At 38.2% G+C, this 21,975-nt stretch overlaps 1 protein-coding gene across 2 annotated transcripts; it reads left to right on the top strand.

The window, feature by feature from the left end:
- Positions 1–10,374: 10,374 nt before the first annotated feature.
- On the top strand, positions 10,375–21,861 carry vsx2 (visual system homeobox 2). 2 transcript variants are annotated; one of them, XM_066694631.1, is made up of 5 exons: positions 10,375–10,881; positions 12,335–12,419; positions 14,735–14,858; positions 16,746–16,926; positions 20,139–21,861. In XM_066694631.1, the coding sequence occupies exons 1-5, from the start codon at positions 10,467–10,469 to the stop codon at positions 20,510–20,512; spliced, it is 1,179 nt and encodes a 392-aa protein (XP_066550728.1). In that variant the 5' UTR covers positions 10,375–10,466; the 3' UTR covers positions 20,513–21,861. The 2 variants fall into 2 exon arrangements, with proteins under 2 accessions (XP_066550728.1, XP_066550729.1); XM_066694632.1 differs by having other exon boundaries at positions 20,202–21,861.
- Positions 21,862–21,975: the final 114 nt, after the last annotated feature.

A 21,975-nucleotide genomic window follows, 5' to 3' on the forward strand; every position in this document is an offset into this window, starting at 1 on the left:
CCTGACTGTGTGCAAGTATACCTAGAAGAATTGATGCTGTTTTGAAGGCAAAGGGTGGTCACACCAAATATGGATTCGATTTAGATTTTTCTTCTATTCATTCACTTTGCATTTAGCTAATTGATAAATATAATCTAAACTAAACATGTCTATTTTTGAAAGCATTCTTACTTTACAGCATTTTTTCACACCTGCCTAAAACTTTTGCACAGTACTGTATATGGTGATAGAACTGTTTTTCTTCTCCGCCATCCTTGCAGTTCCTTATAATTTCATGCATCATGTCCAGGAGATTTATGTATATTTTAGTGACACAGCATTTGGTTTTCAAAAAGATCAATTTTTTAAATGTGATTTTAAACCAGAAGGTTCTTATTAATAATAATAATAATAATAATAATAATAATAATAATAATAATAATAATAATACATCGAACTATTGTTTCTAGAAAAACAATTACAAAATAAAATAAGTATTAGCCAGATTTAACACTTACAATATTTAATTCCAGTGTGAGTCTCCCAATCTGCTGGCAGTAGGGGAAGGGCGCTAGTCCAGTTTATGCCCTTTGTATTTGCAATCTGGAGCAAGTGGGTCTTAATTGAGACTTAGCGTGGAATTGTCAACCTTCCTTGAGTCCAGAAGAGAAATCGCGAAAAAAAACGCATATTTACATGTGATAAGCCATTTTTAAAGTCTGTGTCATTTGTATTGCTTGTGTTACAATATAAAATAATAATTAAATGACCGAATAAAAAGAGGATGCTTTTTTTTTCATGTTAAACAGCAAACATTCAATTGCACCATTCCCACAACGATGCATATTATGACAGTGCAGCACGGCCTGCTCTAAGAAATGTCAGGTCGCTCTCTGTAGAGGCTCGGGACTGGACGACTTTCCCCAGATAGCAGCATAACACACCAGCTTACGAACAATCAGCCGCATACTAATGAGTCTACCAGCATGCAGTGGGGGAAAGAGAGAAGAGAAACAAAAACAAAAACAAAAACAAACAAACACATTTTTGCAACAGCTGTTTGTCTTTTAATCTTCAGTCGTCAGATCTTCTGGCCTTTGATGGGACACCCAATCTACACGAACGACTGAACTAAATCTTCTCTTAATCTACAGCCTTATTAGTACATCCTTCTTATGCATGTAAATCAGGCTGCAGTCATTTTCATATGTAGATGGATTATTAAAAGCTTTAGGGGGAGTGGGGTCCTGCTAACAATAAACAACAAAGCATTGGCAGATTATACTAGAGGTGGCTGCAGAGTGGGGGCCAGAAACTTCCCCAAAATTGACAGGACTGCGTGACTGGGATTTAATTGAAAGTAGCTCAAGCTTTGTATGAATAGATGGGTTTGTCTTGTCTGGGTGATGTGTCATTAGCATATCATGATAACATTGATTTCTTCATTACCCCTAATGATATTTCCACTTAATGGCTTCTAATTAGTTTCAACTGGTGATCAGGTAATTGCGATTGCAATTGTTTTATTATTTTTTTCCCCACTCGCTCTCATTATTTAACTGTGGGGTAGAAAATCTGCATTTGGCGCAGGGCAGGTGCATAATTTTTCTGTTAATTAATTTATCTTTTTCATTATTAAGTATTTATATTGTAGTGAAATGTCTGGGAAATGTCATAGCTATGCCACTCTGAACATCCAGAGAAAGTTTGATGTACCAATGAAATGCACACTCATTTCAGAAGGTGTGTAGTACTCAAAATACCATCTAACGATTTGTGATTGAAGGTAGCAGTATCACATTCTCTGCTACCTAAACAATATGCATGTTTATATACGTGTTTATCCCACCAAATGGAATAGAAAATCATTTACCCATAATGCAGTTTCAGTCACTTTCTTTATTTTGGTTCCACAATGAAATGTCCCCCTAAGAAGCTTGAACGTGTTGTGAGTTCCACACAGTATTTGAATAGCACAAATGTAAATGCTTATCCTGGAGCTATCACAAAACATGTTTGCATTATGTACATGCATACTTCTGCATGATCGACGGGACCAACACGGGCACCCGGAGCTGGGAGGAGGCCATAGCAAAGGTCCAAAGGAAGATCCACGGCTGGAGCACAAGGACCTTGACGATGGCTGGTAAGGTGCTGGTCGTAAAGGCCATCCTCTTCCCGATACTCCTCTACGTAGGAATGATCTTCCCCCCAGACAAGGTCATCGCAAAACTAGTGACCCGAATTATATTTCGGTTTGTCTGGGGGAGCAAAATGGAGAGGCTGAAAAGAGTGCAGATGGTGAAGGGTACCCTGGATGGAGCGCAGGGGCTGGCCTATGTGGTCAAGAACATCCAGGCTGCTGGCAAGAAAGTGAGTTTCATGAACCGCTTTTATTTTGCCAGCAGCCTGAGAACATTCGGCCTCTGCGCCATGGATAACACCAGGCCGCACTCGTGGGATCCCCCGCCGTTCTACAGGGCGCTCCGAGCCTTTGCGCTCGAAGTAGGCCTCCATAAAGTCGTGCTGGCCTCCTGGGATTACAAGACCATCTGTAGTCAGATGAGATCTACCCAGGAGACCAGCCGGATAGAAGATTTCCCTCCCGAAACCTGCCGGTTTATCTGGGCTAACGCTACGCACGTTTGCCTCACGAACACGCAGAAAGATGTCTCCTGGATGGCTGTGAGTCGGTGTCTCCCCACCCGAGTGTTCATGCACAGAAGGGGCATAGCTCCTTATGACACCTGCCCCTATAAGGGTTGCCTGGGGAAGGAGACGGAGGCTCACATCTTTAGTGAGTGCCCCTCCGCCCACAGGGTCTGGCTCCTGTTTTCTCCGTTCCTCCACAGGTTCGCCGTTCCTGCGCGGGCGACCGCCCAGCAGATCTTGTATGGTCCGGCCAAGGGAATCTCTTCATCTACCTTGAGGTGCTGGTGGCGTGTCGTCTGCGCAGTGAAGCAGGCACTGTGGGAGGGACGGAACATCTGTTTGTTCAATAAGCAGGAGCTGGACCCGATCGTCATCGCGCGGAGGGGCATGGTGTTTGTAAGAGACTATGTCAATCTGGAGGTCCATCAGAGGGGCAAGGAGGAAGCCTACAAGAACTGGCGTATACAAGATCTGGGGGAGCTCAGGATCCCATGATGGGACCCACCTCCGGGGACGGTCAGTTCCCCCTGCTGGAGCCCGAGTCCAAGATCTTTTAAAGATCTTTTAAAGATTTTACGAATGATTGTTTTTTAAAAAAAAAAGATTTTAAATAACGAATCTTAATTGTTTTTAAAGATTTAGTTGTTTTTAAATCACAATTGTTCAGGGTTTTTGGTAGAGTTTTGTTATATTTTGTTGTCAAATACATTGACCGTTTTGGGTTTAATTTAAAATGCATTGGACCTTTTTTGTTTGTTTTTTATTTTTTCCTTTTAATTGTTTCTTTACTTTGTTCAATGCATTTTCAGTTATTTTCAATGTATTTGACCCTTTTGTTGGTGTGCAGTTTTTGCTTTTATCACGTTTTGTTTATTTGATTTGAGCACGTTTATTTTAAAGTTAATTGTTTTAGTTTTGTTAAAATCACAAAGATTTTAAAATTTTTTAAGTGATTTTAAGGACCGACATTTTTAACGATTTTAATCATAAGTATTAAATATTGAATTGTTTTTATTTACGAAATGTAAAATACTTCAACCCAATAAACAGTATTTTACTTCTGCATGCAGTGGTGTTTCATGTCATAACAACACCACACTGATCCATGCTAAAACGTTTCATGTCCCATGCCGTGGCTCATCTTGTGTTTATTGAAAAATGATTTCCCACAAACAGCACGAGAAACGGTTCAGTATCCATGGAGACAGAGCTATATCAGCATTTGCATGTGGTGGTAATTGAATCTGCAACATAAAACTACAGTCACGCTGAAGTGTACAGGTTTTCATGTTTTTTTTCCAAATCTGATTAACCCCTAGTTCAGACGGGATTACAGTGTATCTCTCCTTATTATGCGTACCATATAGCTTGGCATGTGAATATGACTCAGGCTGCATTTTAGACGTGTGCCATATGTACGCCATCATTTCCTAAACTGATGGCAAATTTGGGTTTTTATGGCACGCACACAATGTCTAAGTAATGAGGGCCAGTGCTCAAATGAAGCTTTTATTGCAAGCCATTCAAGGGATTACACATGTAAAAACCTGTTGTGGTTTGTGTGGTTCAGCTACCATGTGCTGAACGAGCCAGTCCCACCTCTGGTAGGGTCACGCCAGACCTGTGACTGCCAACTGCCTCCAATAAATCAAGAGTATTTATTTATTCATTACCACATGGCACTTTGCTAGGGTTTGTGTGTTGTCCCCGCCTCCATGGAAGGCTTTTCTTCATTTCCATAAATTATCCTGCCGTAATTATCTGTCCAGATGTCCAAAGTGTGCCACAAATTATCCCTAAACGAATGAAACTCCACTGTAATTTAATAATAGCTGATTAGCGAAAGGATTAGAAGTAGTTATATAAATAAAAAAAACAACAACAACACAAAAATTTGATGTTTCGCCCTCTGTCCAGGCCAGCGCCGTATAATTATGTCAAATGCAAATCTCACTTTTGCTCAGCTGATTACGCGGAGCCCATCACTTGGAAACAAAAAAGAGATCTGCGTCAGATAAAACATGCGGACATCTTTGATATGATTCTGCTGCTTAACCTCGTATGAACCACTCTTCTATGTCTCTCCTCCAGCTGTGTGCTTCTATAAATCACTTTGTGCAGCTGGGGAATGTGCCCCATTTCCTTGATCGACTTCTGATTTCTTAAATGTCATTTAAGCTTGGCTGCCATACCTCTGTAAAACCATATTTACTTGTCTTTATGCTCTCATTAGCCTCTCAAGGTCTCTGCCATTGTGTGAGACTTTTGGTTGCTACTTCCACCTTGTCCAAAGCTTTTTCGGTACTGGTATTATTTATTTTTCTAGGCACAACAGTGTGTGATTATCATAGGGAAGTATGGAGTAAGATCCTTGGCCCTGGTCTGTGACAGTGAGCCTTCAGACCTGTATTCACTGCTGCTTTATTAGCTGTATATCAAGGGACACAGGAGCCCCACAAAAAGCCAAGGGGAATGCCATTAGAGACATACCAAGACTGAAGTGATAAAGCAGGTGTGAAAGCAGGTTTCCATGACAGTATGTAAGTAAGTAAAGTAGGCAAATGTTTAATTTAAAAGTTGTTTTTATCACACATATCACAATTCAAAGTTGCTGCACTTCCCCTGAAAAGACCAATGCAATCAACCGGTGTTTCTCCCAAGTTCACTCAGTAATTAGTGAAAAACAAAACAAAGAAACACCCCAAAAGGTTTCATACTATACCAAAAGAGTGAAATGTTTCATTCGAGATGATAAAAGTGTGGTAGGTAGGGGACAAAACGTGTCCTTAGGGAAAAGAAGGTGATGTCAGCCAAGCCTAAATGCATCCATATAATTGCACAGGTAGTTGTTGCAAGTTTCAGTACAAGCTGTTATACATCATTATTATTTATAAAGCTTTAGAAGTATTTTTTTTGTTTTACTGCCTAGTCGGTTTCCCTAGAGAAGCCTATCAACTAATATACTGTACTGTGTGGGTGCATGCATCATCACCATCATAATCATCAACTAATGCAGACTAATGATAACCCACTACAAGCCTACAAGTCACCACACATCTAGCGTTTACATTTCAAGTCGGTATTTTCTTAACTGTTTCATAAAAAATCGCAATTTCCTACAATATGTCTAATATACATTAAGCTTCAAAGAAACTGCACAATGAACACCTTTATATTTAACCTTATATGCCGTGAATAATACAGTCCATTGCATATTCGTTTACACTTGTATGAATACAGTCCACAGCTTAATTAAGAAAACGGTAGAGCTGTGTGACAAAATATCAAGTAACGACTCTTAAATGGCGCCAAATGCAAAATATGACAGGAAGTACGTCATATAACCTCATTACACGACATGTGGGAACACCTGCTGAAGCAAACGTCATGACTGGAAGCCTCTACTCAGGTAGGCTACATCATTCTATTGTATTTTTAACAATACAATTACGGTAATAAATCAAGAAATAACGTAGCATGAATTATTATTGATATTTATTAATATTCTTAATGTTCAGAAAGGCTTTTTAAAAGTTGTCGTTTGATTGTATCCAGGTATCCCAGTTTGTTGCACAATATTATGTTCAGAATTGTCTTGACTTTGTCATTATAATTGCTTTGTACCTTGAAATATCTTGGTTATTACTGCAAGCTGCATATATACCACACACGCGTTATGACTATCATTTATTTACACATTTCTTTATACTGTATTTAAGCGTTTATCTTATGTTCATCTGTAGGCTACTGTTGAACACTATGTTGGAGCTCTACAAAGATGTATGTATGTATCTATGTATCTATTTTTAAGAATCTGAATCGAATCAAACCCGATTTCATCTGTTCCGAAATCAGGAATCGATTTTAGAATCCGTTCTGGAATGTGTGGAACGGCGCATGCCTAAAGCGAAGGAAAGCCGTTCTGTGAAGATCATTCACACTGAAGAATGGTGGTATGGAGGGAGGCTGGAAAACAGTTATAAGATTAAAACAGCACTTGTATCCTATGCAACAGAAGTCTAGTCAAAGTCTTTTTCGTTCAGCATTTCCTTAAAGTATCTATTACATTCCCCGTTGCGTAGAGCCTATAAAATAACGTCCTGGTATACTTGACCTCGGTTGTGGGAGAATTTATTGGATTTAAACGCCCTTTCTGCACACTGACAAGATTGCCATGTTTTCTACCCCCTGCAAGTCATTAGAATAAGAGTCACTCATGCTTATGCTGGCAGACCAGCGCCCAGGCATTTGAATTATACAGTTAAAGGTAACACGATATCGTTGATTATATCGGAATGTACAGTTAACAAGGGACGATTAATCGGAACAAATAGAAATCGATGATAATCATTGAATAGATTTGTTGAGAGCTGACTTCGATTAAATTTAAATTCACGTTGTTTGCCAAAAAAAAACCATAGTGATTAATGTGAATTCACCAGCACTATGAATTACCAAACTATAATTATTAGCTTGCACACCTATAGGTATATAATGTATGAATTGTGTATTTAACCTACTAGGGCAATACTAAGGTATTCTATAATAACATTTTCCAAGCGAGCAGCCTAAACATGTAGCCTATATGATTAATGTTAATCTTCTTTATCTTACCGGACAAGGAGTGTTTAAATGAGGAAATATGAAAAATCACAGGAATAAAACATGCATGGTCTACAGTTTCCACAACATGTACCATTCTCATCCCTGAACTAAGCAAATAAAATCAAAATGGTTTTGCGAAATTGTTTAGAATATGTGAATTAACCAATAATGAATTAGACATCGAGGATTTATACAGCAGTTTTTAATTGGTTATCTATTTTTAATTACTAATTAGTGTTTATGTCCAGAATCAGTTTCTTGAATTCGTATCAGCTCTTTCTAGTAGAGTTTAAATTATTTTGTCACTTTTTATTTATATATTTATTTCTATGGATCAACAGGCAGGCTCATGTGTGAGATTTATTAAGAAATGCATTTAGCCTATTTTGTATTAGTCCTGACAATATCATCTTTTTGTATGCCAAACAATTACATTATCAATAATGTACACATCTTTGAGGTTTTAATTGTATTCCTTTTATTATTATTATTTTGCATACATCGATGGAGAGTTGGAAAGAGAGAGCAAGAGAGAGGGGGAGGGGGTAGGCTCTCCATATTGCATCCATCCAAGCATTAATAATACAAGGATAATTTGATATTCAAATCCAGCAGGGTCCGGTTCTAAATTGCTACAAATTAAGCTGATTTGCCGCAAAATGAGGGCTTTATCCTGCGGATAAGATCTTCTTTGACGAGCTGATGAGGTGGGGATTATAGTGCTAAAAACAATCGGACTGAGATTGATAGAGAGATACTGGGTATGAGGTACAGGCAGTGAAAGTAACACTCCAGTTCGTATTGATTTTTACTTTACAAGTGTTATTTCATTAAAGGTTTGGACCCAATCTGCCAAAAAACTCTCTCCGTGCTTCTCAGTGGTCCTTTTACTCGGGACGGGTTTATCAATTAGATTAGTTACAGAGCAGACGTGCGCCTTTTCGGAAATATTACAATTTCAATAAATAATAAGTTTGCATCCTGACTGCACAAATCGATGGCACTTTTAAATGCATCAGCTGCCACTAAATTCTGTCAATGATAATATACTGGTTAAAGACGTTTATGCAAAAACCAGGCGCGAATAGATTTTTGATAACAAGAATCCATGTGTAATTGAATAGCCTTTCAAGTAATAAATACGGGTAAATGTTGCAGATGTATTATAAACCATGTATTTAAAATTACCAAATGAAATTTACCTCAATCAGACGTTTAAACCAATAAGCTAAGCTTGCCATTAAAATATTAAAAATAAATATAATCTATTTTCTTTATCCAAAATAAGCGACTTTCATATATCTATCTATCTATCTATCTATAAATATGAATAAAGCCTTTAGAGAGAATAATTGCTTCTGATTCCACTAACGGATTAGAAGCTGAAATGGAAAAAATCCATTAGCAACGAAAATACGAATAAGAAACATTCAAGGGTGACAACATGATTATGTAACATACACAGATACTGTTTTGTCATTAAATATTCATTTTAAATATTATAATTTGTCATACCTAGCAAACCCGACAATATATAAATTTATGGCATATTTTCCGTTTTAGTCTTACATTATCATTTAACTCTAAGGTGTACAAAATGTGTGTTCTGCACACAGTCTATACTGCTGGAAATAAACGGCACTATATTTCAAGTTGTTAATTGCTGGTTTAATTGTAAATCCAGTGTCTTCCCTTTTCCTGTTTCACAAGCTAATTATATTCAAGCTACCAGTTAATCGGTCCGCTTTAAAGCTGGAGACACTTGAAGCTGGAAGTCATCCTGTTGACCATGGTGTCCAGCCCTGTCCTAAACGAGTGCCCTGGTCATTAAATACAGCGCTTATCCGTAAGCTGTTTATTATCTCACAGTCCTGGACAATTAGTAAGATCACTCATTCAGCCACCATAGATATACTATAGGTATATGAATAGATTAAGTCTGATTTACATCGTTTTGATGCATTACTTGGGTTTTGTAATTTTATTTTGCTTATTTTCATTCGTTCATGTTTGGTTAATGTTTGTGCACCTGTAGCTAAAAGATGCTTAAAATTAGCTGTTTGTAGGGGTTTGGACCCGGGAATCTGGTTAAGCTTCCAGCTGTCATTTTTTTTTGGAAGGGCTTTGATTTTCTGCTCATGATTCAGTTCACGGGCATCTGGAGATCAATTATCTATTTATCTGCAGCAGAAAGACGGAAAGGGGATCATGTTAGACAACAAACACCCTGTCAACTTTCTCGGGGGGTCAGTTTTGCACTTGACTTAGTGAACTGAAAACCCAGCATATTCATACATACAACCCCCGTTATTAATTGGGAATTATCTGTGCTATTCCATGATGTAATTTATTCTACCTTAGCATATATTTAACGAAGAGGTAATTTTGAGTTTTAGCCTATGAAATGTTAAAACTTAACACATACACATAGCCTATGCAAATTTAGCAAGTTTCACTTTAATGGTTTATTTGTATATTTTGTCATATTCACCTGACTGTTATTATTATTGATATTATTTAATATAAAACAGATCAATGAGAATGGATGATTTCTGTCTAAATGGAATTTAGATTTATCTAATGATTTTTTGTATCCCCATATGTTGGCGTTTTATTATTATAATTATTATTATATCTTAGACTATAATAATATCAGCAACACTGTGACTAACTCACTACTAATAATATTAATAATGCTATAAAAATCATAATAAAAGTTGTATTATTGCTATTAACTTCTTGCATTGACTATAAACTATATTTGATCATAAATTACATACAAAGGTAAAACGAAAAAAAAAATGTAATAAGATACATCAGAATATCAGAATAATCCCTTGTTTATTTTGCCCAGTGATATTTGGGTTACCTTGTGAACAACCGCAGCATCTCTGTCGCTTTGCACCAGCAGGCTGTTCTCTAGCAAACGCAAACAAATTAAACACATCATTGTCCTTAAACGAAGAAATACATCTTTTTTTATTCTTATGATTGGCATCGGAATACAAACACAGGCTCCGTCGTGATGAGAAAGACTTTTCCCTCAAATTCCTAATTACTTCCTCGCTGCTGATTGGCTGCTCAGCTCTGACCCCTGTTGGGATGGACCTGTTGGATAAAAAGGGAATTTCTAGAGGGATCAAGAGCATTGCACAGCCGAGGGTGCACTGGGGACCAACTTGGAGAGGAAAAAAAAAAACACCTAGTCAGGGAATATAATCAAAGACAACATGACAGGGAAAGAAGGGGCAGTGTTGTCGGAAAGTTTAAACAAATCTAAAACCGCATCGCCCGCTGAGCATGTGGGGACAAACAACCACCAGCCATCCAAGACTAATGCCACCAACCCCCCCAGGTGCACCGGGTTCGGGATTCAGGAGATTTTGGGGCTCAATAAAGACCCGCCCTCGGTTCCCCGGACCGCACTGGACTCCCTGCCGCCCGGGGCGCACCTGCTGGCGGCCAGGTCTGTGCTCGGCCCCGCCGGTGTTGGGGTGGGAATGGGATTAATGGGCGCTGGAGGAATCCCCTCCTTTTACAGCCAGCCTGCGTTTCTGGAGGTGCTGTCAGATGCGCAAAATGTCCACCTGCAGCCCCTGAGCAGGACAGTGGGACACCTGGACACAAGCCAGACTGCCAGCTCAGGTACAGCAAACCGGAGGCTTACATTTACAAAAATATATATATACACAGAAATGAATTCAGGGAGTTTGGTTCTGAATAGATCATATGTTACTATTTGGTGTGTGTGTGTGTATATATATATATATATATATATATATATATATATATATATATATATATATATAGATAGATAGATAGATAGATAGATAGATAGATAATTTCTAATTCTACAAAATTACATACATAAAAAACAACACCAACCATGCTGCAGAAGTATGACTGCCTTCTTCTCTGTTTTAACAGCTTTTGTAAATGAGATATTTTTAAAGATAAATATGATTGTATTTTACACTATATATATATATATATATATATATATATATATATATATATATATATATGTCTATATGTCTGTCTCTGCGCCTACCTCTTTATTTGAGTCTTTATACATTTTTTATATTATAATTTTGTTTGTAATTTTTATATGCTTTCACCATAGCCTATACATGTTTGTATTTCTCTCATAACCTCGACATTGAATGACTTTATTATTATAATAACAGCTATATATTATATATATCCTACTACTTCAATTTCCCATTGTCATTTTGTGGGTCTGAACAAATGTGTTAAAACAACTCATTGTGTGTGTTGTGTGACTGAAAACGACACAACCTGTGTTCATTTTAATGCAGACACAGTGTTGATTTATTTAAAAGAGACTCCGCGTCCACACAGACCTTATAAGCTACACAAGATGTGTCAGAATTATTAACGCATATTTCACGTAGAATGTAACACCTTACATTTAAGTTTACTCTCTACCAATGGTAATAAACATTGCAAAAATATAACCCGATTAATACATTGAAGATAGAGATGCTGAAAAAATAATGCCAATGTAAAGTGACATGCAATTGTGTACGTTTGTTCCTTCAAAAGTTTGCCCTCATTATTTGATGATAATTTAAACATTTTTATTTGAAACATTATTATATCACATCACCTGGAGTCTTTATCAATAGCTATATATTTTGAATGTGTTTTCTGTAAGTTGCTTATATTTGTTAATTGACTGTTTGGTGACTATTATAGCAATTTCAGAAAATGTACGACATCATTATTATTATTATTATTATTATTATTATTATTATTATTGTTGTTGTTGTTAATATTATTACAATCGTTTTTTCATATTTTAAAATCCAACATTGTAGTTTTATATGCAGTCGAATGTAATCAAATGATGACATTTGCTTTGAATATTTAGTAATCACTCAAATTATTTTGCAGCTAATTAACATTCACATAGCAAAATGTGTTGATTTAAAATGTTAGTCTTGCTTTTTCCTTTTACATTTCACTGCAGCATGTCTAGCACTGAGACAAAGTGTTTACTTAAGTGTGCGACTATTATTATTATTATTATTATTATTATTATTATTATTATTATTATTATTATTATCACTTACAGATTCTGAAGATGTATCTTCCAGTGAGAGGAAATTATCAAAATCGTCTCTGAGCCAGAGCAAGAAAAGAAAGAAGAGACGACACCGGTAAAAGAGACTTTCAACAATCAAATAAACATTACACACACACACGTCAACAAAAATACGATACAATACAATTTTATATTTGCTAACGTAACACGATGTAGTTGTTTGAAACGCACAAAAAACACAACAATCAGAAATTATAAAAATGTATTAGAATAAACACAAAACCGATATGTATTTTTATTTAATACGGCTAGTATTCAGATTGCTCTCATCACCACAATTACACAGTGCTGTAGTTTGTGTAGGTGGTGGTTGTGTTGTTTAATGCTGCTCTCAGTTTGTGTGGATGTATTTGTGTACCACAGATAGACACATGCGTACTGGTCACATCAGCAATATTTAATAGCAGTAATAAACTGATGAATAAATCTGAATTTCAAAAAGTATAATCTGTAGATACTAGTAAAATAGGATTATTATTATTAATATTACTATTAGTTGTAGTAGTAGTATAGTAGTATATAGTTTTTGCAAAATTATTATTATTATTATTATTATTATTATTATTATTATTATTATTATTATTACTATTACTATTACTATTACTATTAGTAGGCTAGTAGTAGTAATAGTAGCAGTAGTTGTTGTAGTATTGTACGTTTTTGGAAAGTGATGTTTAAAGGCTTATGTATCCAAAGTATATTTTATATTTTTAATGGCATGAAATTAATGCATCGTATATTTATTTCAACCCAGTTTAAGTGACCAAATAAGGTGTTAGAAATTACTGATAGTTATTTTCCGCGTTTTACTGTGACGTACGTGTATGAAAATCAAAAATATATTTTTTCCACTTACATCTTAATTAATATTTATATATTAAAATCGAATCTATTCTATAAAGTGGTTAAATAACAGTATATAACAGAGTAGTCCATATTGTGTAGGCTAAGGAAATGGCAAAAGCCGCCCAATAACACCACATCAACGTATGAAAATAAATATTCACTCTCTGATTTTCCCTTCTGCTTCTGAGTTGTGTTTAATATTTTTACAAACTACAATGCCGACTATTTCAAATGTTAGTGGAAATGACCGACAAGAGATAGGCCTACATTACAAATGGATCAGTATCGTTTGGAAACAAATGCATTCCCGTTGTAAATTTCTTTGAAGGAAGATTTTTAACATATTATTATAGGCAAAGATCAGACGCTAGCTGGTGTATTGGTTATTTTGCTTTAATTGTAATACATGTCCTGTTTTCACCATTGTCAATGTAATTGGACCAGAGTTTTTGATTGCCAGGTTAAATACACACACACACACACGCACACACAGGCTACATAATATACCTGTCATTCTGTCTACTTTCCGTTAGAAAACCAACATAATCCATATACACATATCTTAAAATAATTATATATATATATGTAAAATGTGTGTGTGTAAACATATATGTACAAAAGTCTATATATCTATCTTTCTATCTATGTGAACGCACACACAGATTCTAGCTATTGTATTGCAAAATGGAAATAAAAACAAAGCTGTTTAGAAAAATAAATCCTAAAAATCTTAATTTATCGAGTGGGTGCTTTACCTAGGACTGATATCCAAGGGATTATATACAAAAATGTATAAAACCAAAAATAATGTAAGGTTTAATCCAACTTCAGTCATCTGTCCCATTTCATTCAAGTGCAATCTTTTCTTACTACTGCTGAAAGCTTGGCATATTTCATCTGAAACTATTCCAGTGTAGTGATGTTACAGCAAGTTTCTGTGTGCTTGATGAAGTTTCGCTTGCTGTCGTGCAGCCTGGCGCAATGAAATGCATCTCTAAACGCTAATGACTCTTGACTCCGGCATCACATTGGCCGGATCAGTCAGGTGCTGCTGACGCTGTCCGTGATTGTGCCTGCATGAGTAAAGCTCTGATGGTACAGGCAGCTTCCCGGTGCAAACGCAGAGACCTGTAGACAACAGATCAGCGTTGTTTATGCAGGGCAGGTGGTTAACGGTGTAGAGAGCAGGCTCTGGATCGAGAAGCGGTGTGTGTGTAGACGTAGCACAACAGGAATAGCGAAGGACAGCCAGTGCATCCTTTCTGAGAGGTGATCATGAGGGCGGCTGCAGCCCACAAGAAGCCATTTCTGCTCTCAGAGGCACATATTACGACTCATAATCCCCCCCAACCAAAAAAGAAAGCAGGGTAGAAATGTGATGTGCAGCTTCCTAATATGAACAGACGTCTTTGCTTCTGCTGCATTTGCTTCATGTTTCAGATACCATCCACTCTAGTTCTGGTTTCTGATTTTGCTGCATCATGTGTCTGATGTTTCCCCCCCCCGCGCCCCCTCTCTGTGCAGAACCATCTTTACCTCTTACCAGCTGGAGGAGTTGGAGAAAGCCTTCAACGAAGCGCACTACCCAGACGTGTACGCCAGGGAGATGCTGGCCATGAAGACAGAGCTCCCCGAGGACAGAATACAGGTAACAGTCTTTGAGTTCTTTGACTGTAGTGGAAATAAATGCACACATACATACATACATACATACATAACATATGGACATGCATGTTATACGATTGTTGCACTAACAAAAGAGTTTAACCTATTTCTGTTTTTTTTTTTTTTATCCCTATGTTGGTGCATTTATTTTTGAGGTGCTGTGACTATAACGTAGAGCAGACTTTCGATTCCCCATTCAGGATGATGCAGAATAGACTGTTTGTAAAACCTTATTGCCACCAGTGCTGAATAAGACATGAACGTTGGGGGGATGCTGGCAGCTCTTTAAGCGTGTGCACCGCTGCTGCGCACAGGTGTCAGATGTGGCCCTGCATATCCATCTGCACATGGCGTTTCAATTCCTGTTCACCTCTTAAAAATGACAAACGACACCTCCCCTCTCCCCCGTCTGGAATCCCAGCACATCTTTCTCATCATGTGCAGTTGGATGTGAAACCATTTTTTCTCCCCCCCACCCCACCCCCTAGAAAAGCACTAACGACCTAATCAGGCAATCAAGGCGGCAGAAGATTGCAGTGTGACCCGGGCCATCCATCTGCCAGAGAGCCCTTTAATTTCATTTCCATTATGTCTCCGTTTGGCAAATAAATAAATAAATATATTCCACCCCTAAACAAAATTAACACCCAATTTTCTCATCGAGTGTAATTAGTTAAATCAGATGAGCCTGCAGTGTTTCCCGGGGGAGGCCAGCTCGAGACTAGGAGTTAAAATGAAATGATAACTACATTGAATTAATTAGCATGGGTCAATGGCACAGCTCCCCCGGGCTTCGCTAGTTTAATTTCCCGTGATATTTGAGCGCCTGTCGACCATCGATTGGGCTTGAAATTAACTTATTTTTCAATCAGCCTTTCCGTGCCCCTGGGGTCGCCTCTCCTCTCGCTTCCCTCTGGCTTTCTTTGAATGCCAGAGAAGCAATTTTTCATCAAAAAACCCATCTCTTGTATGAGATAAGGGTTATCATCAGAATTACAAGAAAAGGTTTCAAAACGGTTTTGATAATTTTTAATTTAATGTCGACCCCCTCCCGCACAATTCTAGCAACCCACCCCCCCAGCCCCACACTCCCCTCCCCTTCTCCTCTCTGCAATCCATACAACCGCATCAGAAGCACGCGGATAGCTAGCTATTAAACACTTGGATCTGGCTCTGTGGAAATCAATTTAGACGCTGCTTAAGCTGACAGATAGCCCCAGGCTTTACCAGCTAGAAACAGTGCTTGACACTGAGCACTCTGCAGGTTAAACACCCAGACATGACACCGGCTATCAATTTATTTCACGTCCCAGGCACAGAATGGTCTCTAGCAGGCCACAGCATGCCTTTTATGCTAGCTAGCTAGGTAGATAGATAGATAATTAGGTATGCCAAGTATTAAGTGGACAAAACAACTTTAATTTTTTCAAAATCGTAACATCTTATCTTGGACAAAGGAGACGCAATTCAGATGTTTCTCAGCAGGGGACGCTGTCGTACAGGGTTTTTCTGTGACAGGCTCATAGGGATTGTCCTAACAAGAACATCTGACAAGGGAATGGTTTGGGATTTATTTTCTTACAAACAAATTAATAGAAACAATAATTTAGTGGGGAAGACCAAAATGTAACCTTCCTTTTTCCTTCGGGTTGGGTTCAGATGATGAATATCCAGGAGAAGAATGTGAACATATGCAGCTTAACTTCCACTCGGGACCTTAATCTGGTGCCTTTTAATGGCTATCAACTTCAAGCACTTAGTCTTGAGAAAAGAACTCATCCCATCAGTGGAGAGGTTGAAACACTACCGCGGCTCGTATCGGTCTTTCGCTCGGTGTCTGTGACTCACATGTCGTTGGGCTCCCGTACAGGTGTGGTTCCAGAACCGGCGGGCCAAGTGGAGGAAGCGGGAGAAGTGCTGGGGCCGCAGCAGCGTGATGGCGGAGTACGGCCTGTACGGCGCCATGGTGCGCCACTCCATCCCCCTGCCCGAGTCCATCCTCAAATCGGCCAAGGACGGCATCATGGACTCCTGCGCCCCCTGGCTCCTCGGTAAGAACACCGCCCCCCCCTCCTCGTTTCTACCGCCTACCTTCCCCTCCTCCCATCCATCTCTCTCGCTCTCTCTCTCTAGTGCTTTTATTCTGTCTTTCACTTTCCACCCAGATTCAACCACTCACGGCTTCCTGATCTGTACCTGTTGTGTGAACCTGAATTGAAAATGTGTTAAAAAAAAAGGTTCCTAACAGGCTATTGGTGACTTTGCTCAGAGCTTGAATTTATTGACAATGTATTAAATATAGAATCATGACTACAGTGGTTCTGATGTCATATCTGTGATGTGTCCCTGAGGATTTGATATCGTATATCATCCAATGGCTTGACCTGAACTCGGCTGAGTCGGGTTGCAATGGCAGCTACTGGTGATCCAGAAGACTCTCCTCGCTGTCTGATAATCAGTGAAATAAAGCTAATCATATATAATCAGGTGGGATTAGGATAATCCTTCTTTGTTGTCTAACCTGTCACTCCATTGATTGAAATAAATCAATGTGATGGCTGGATCTGAAAGCAAAATCAGTTCATTTGAAAACACACAAGAACACACTCTCTCTCTCTCTCTCTCTCTCTCTCTCTCTCACACGCACACACACAAATGTATTACTTGTTGATGCGGGTGAAAACAGCTTGTGTTTGGCTTCCCTAGTTCAATTAAGTACATTTGTTAAGACTTCCCAGTGCCTTTTTGCCCCTCTGTGATCCGAGTCAGGGTGTTAACGAAACACTCTGTGAAATCTGGCGACAGATTGTTCACACTTCGGCACCCTCGCCCTGCCACTCTCACCCCGGTGTGGATGCAATGTGACAAGAGGCCGGCCGTCTGCAGGGCTATGCTGTGCGTAATGGCCTCGTCAGTCTCTCTGGCACTGTAAGAGACCAGTGCCTAATAAAAGTGATTTACTTTTGAAAGAAAAACACCTGAACTCTTACTGAAAGTGGGTAGATACACAATCAACAACAGACAGTTAGCCAGCAGGGTCTGTGTCCACTAGGTGGAGATGTTGAAAGCCCATGAACTGAAAGTGTCAGTAAATGAAAATGAAATGACCTCTCTGGCTCTCCAAGATAATACAAGACAAACAAACAAACAAACAAATAAACAATCAAACAGTAAAGACCGGGAAGGTTATACTTGGGAGAAATATAAAGGGGGCTTTAAATAAATGAGGAGAACAACTGATAATTAAAAGACACTTATAATTTCTATTAGTGCGACTAATATCATTAATCATTATTTCTGCATAAAGTATCCACTGAGATGCTTTTATTTCCTAGTGAAGTGATGTAGTTATATGTTTTCTTCATAAATCTTAGTTAAAGTTATTAGTTCATTCCTAAATACACTGTCCCAATTTCTCACTTCAAGTAATAATATGCTAATGAGGACCTATGCGTGAAGCGTGGTTGTTAAACCCATCTCGGAGTGAGTGTGCTAAGTACGTTTTGTACCGGCTTTGTAAAGTTCATAAAGTAATTTGCTTTTTCATTTGTTTCCTCGGTTTTAAGATAGCACTGATTTATTTTTCAAGCTAGAAATCTGAATTTTAATTAACAAAAATGAACAAAAGCGATAATTTATTCATGCCTTTTAATCACTTCAAAGGTTGAGTTTACACTAGTTACATACTGCAGGGATGAACTTTTCATTTCTGTGTGTATTTGATGGAATTATACACAGCTATAAAACCCAATTAATTCTTAAATGCTGGTTACTCTGCGATTTCTTCTACAAACACAGAGTTATCAAATGCAAACCTCACAGCAGACAGTCGTATTTATCTTCAGGGGACTAACAGCAGCCCAGTAACCCAGTGAAAGGATCACACAATTTTGCAGCTGGAGGCTTATCTGTTTCTGTTCATTTCATTTTGTCTCTTTCAAACTTTGCATTTTGCATGAAGTCCTTGAGGAAATGTTCTCTTATTCCTCGCTGTCTCTCAGTCCTGCTTGCCTCACACTTTCACTGCAGCGATCGAACATGGTCGAATTTGCTATAATACAGTCCATATAGTATGTATATATATTTTTAAAGATACAAGACTATCAGAGTTTAATCTATTAGTAATAATTCAATAAATACATACATAAATCTGTATTGTCCCCGCAATTGGTTCAAAAACAGACATACAAAGTATATAACAAACACAACCTAAAATAGATATAAATATATAAAATCCAATATACGCTGACCATCTTAAAAATAAATAAATGAATAAATCTGATCTATCCTTGATCACCCAATAGGAATTATATATGAGTATGGCTCTGTTTTACAATTTATAAGCGAGAACCTTAGATTTGAAATTAAATCTTGAAAATGATGGAGACCAGCCGTTAGCCTGAAGATACACTCCTCCTTTCACAGAGCCATTTGTTTTCATCTCCCTAGTAATTCATTCTGGATATTCTCACTTCACCCTGAGCCAATCAGGTCCATTATTGGTTAATATGTCACCAAACTGCTCTGCCGCTGGGTGTCAAAGCGTATGCAAGAAAAGAAAAGACAAATGCCCATGATTAAACTTAGGGGAATAGGTCGTGTTTGTTTCCAATTTGTTTTGCAAGCTATGCGGGAAAAAGGAATGCACGTGAACTGCCATTTGCCATAGATTTTAGTGGGACTGTGTAGACTTACAATTTTGATATTGTCACTTAAATTGCTAATATACCACCTTCCAAAACATGCGAAAGGTGTTCCATACAGCATTATGAGCTGGGCTGGCTGTACACAGTCTGAACTCAACATTACATTGGCCAATTAATTGTGAATTACTAATAGTAGTGCAGTGGATCTGAACTCTTTTTGAATAAACCTTCCCGACTGGCCAATTTGCATGTCAGTGATGTACTGCTCCTGAGATTGCTGCGCTCTTTTCGACCTGTTCTAGGTCGGACTCCTTTTGACAACCCAAAGTGATATTTCCCTTTTGGACCACAAGCAGGTTCCTTCATATTTTCAAAGAAGGGCTTCTACCTTCTATCCATTACATTTACACAGTATTATTTTCCAGAACTTTCTCTTTCTTCATTTCAACTGTAGGGTTGAAAAAGGACCATGAGTGCATTCGCATTCCACTGCTTCTCTCCCTGCTCATACATGATCATCTTGGAGAAAAATAATAATCTAAAGACAGAAATACATCTCAAAGTGCCAGCTCCTGCTATAGCTTAATCTGGAATCTTTCTTTGCTTACTGTTTTCAGTTCAAGATGGCTTTCCAATGACCAGACGGTTTTCTAAATCCGAATACCCACAATTCTTTTTAGGGATGCACAAAAAGTCATTGGAGGCCGCGGTGACCCCGACGACAGGCAAGCCTGAGGCCGTGCCGCAGCCCGCCATTCAGAAACAGGACGAGCGGGAGGCGGAGGAGAGGAGCAAAGAGTCCCGGTCACCGATTTCCAAAGAGGAACTGAGGGAGAACAGCATCGCAGCACTCAGGGCAAAAGCACAGGAGCACAGTGCGAAAGTGCTGGGGACTGTTTCAAGTGAGGGACCGGGGCGCAAGATGGAGACGGAGGAGGCCGAGGAGAAAAGCAGAGATCAGTTAAATCCTTCAGAAGATGAAAGCATATAAATAAAAATGTTACCTTTTTGAAAACAAAGGACGTTCTTTGTATCCTAGGACTTCACAGTGCCCTTGCAGTACTTTAAACCTCTCTATGAACTCTGTCAAATTCAACAAATCTCCGTGTTACATGGCTGCTTTGACAGGTTTTATAACTGTAACCTAATTTTTGTTTTAGTGGTTTCTAGTCACTAAATCATGTTTCGTTTATCTCTTTTACATTTCCATTTTTAGTGGACCGTCTTTTGTCAGCACTTTCACAGCAAGCAATGCAGGTATTTCTTATCTGCAGTAAGAACTCACTGAAATTATAATGTACCACTAGGGGACGGTAATGGAAAACATTAACATCAACAACAAACAAAACTAACACCATGAAAAATCACCATGAAGGGTGTACGTTTGTCCCATTATTACTAATTCCCGCTTTTGAGGAATACTGTGCATTTTGTTTTATGATCTATCACTGACAAAACACTGACAGCTGCTTCTGCATTGGCATTTGCTGTCCAATCTTGCAAGATGTATATGAATTAAGATCAAATTACCAAGACCATTTCTGCAGTAATTCTTGAAGTAATTCCTTTGAATTGAGCACAACAAATATATATGTAGATTGATGTCTTATTTAAAATGCTCTCAGCCATAACTTGGATTCCCAACTTACTGTAACCTTTACTAACTGTAAATTAGATTGGTGTCTAGTTTTGGTTAAAGAAGTGCTTCCAGTGGGAAACAACACTGTGGTGCACAGCCCAGTAATGGGTCAATTATATTCATTAACCTCGTAAAGAGGGGTTGATTATTTTAGAAATCAGTCTTTCCTGGTGTACACACAATCCTCAGAGCAGAACTATTTTGATGTATTTCTTAAGGACACAATTGCTCAGTTGTTGGAACGTGTTTGTAAGATTATAAATGTGGCCATGTTTTGAACCCTATGTGGATATAATCTGGATCGTTTAAGTAGACAACCTCAGTCTGGGTTTGAGAAAAGATGTACCTGTGTTGGTCTCCAGGCAGATGGGGTTTCTCTTACTCTTTCTTCTCCATTATAATGGCGTTATTATAAAAGCCTGTCAAGATAAAAGCTGCGTGGAGAGCTAAACGTTGACCTTTCTCAACAGCACCACCATCTTGTCAAGAAAGTCAAACAGTGGTTACCAAGCAGATGCAGAATGTACCTCTGGTGTAAATAGTGTACATAAAAGTGAAAAATGACATTACTACTGCAATGTTTAAAACATTCAAATATACTTTAATGTAGTTAAGAATACAACAATCTGTGTTTTCTGTTTTAATTTTCTGTATGATAATAAAACAAAATAAAATAAAATGTGCAATGGTTATTTAGGTAACGTGTTTCAATGTCTGGTTATTTCTTATTTCAAGTCCCTTCCTCAACAACTTGCTTTTTTGCTGTTGTATTATTTCCTTGCTACAAAAAAAACTCTTCTTTTCACCCAGGATGG

The sequence above is a fragment of the Amia ocellicauda genome, chromosome 21 (genome assembly GCF_036373705.1).
Source record: "Amia ocellicauda isolate fAmiCal2 chromosome 21, fAmiCal2.hap1, whole genome shotgun sequence".
NCBI lineage: Eukaryota > Metazoa > Chordata > Actinopteri > Amiiformes > Amiidae > Amia > Amia ocellicauda.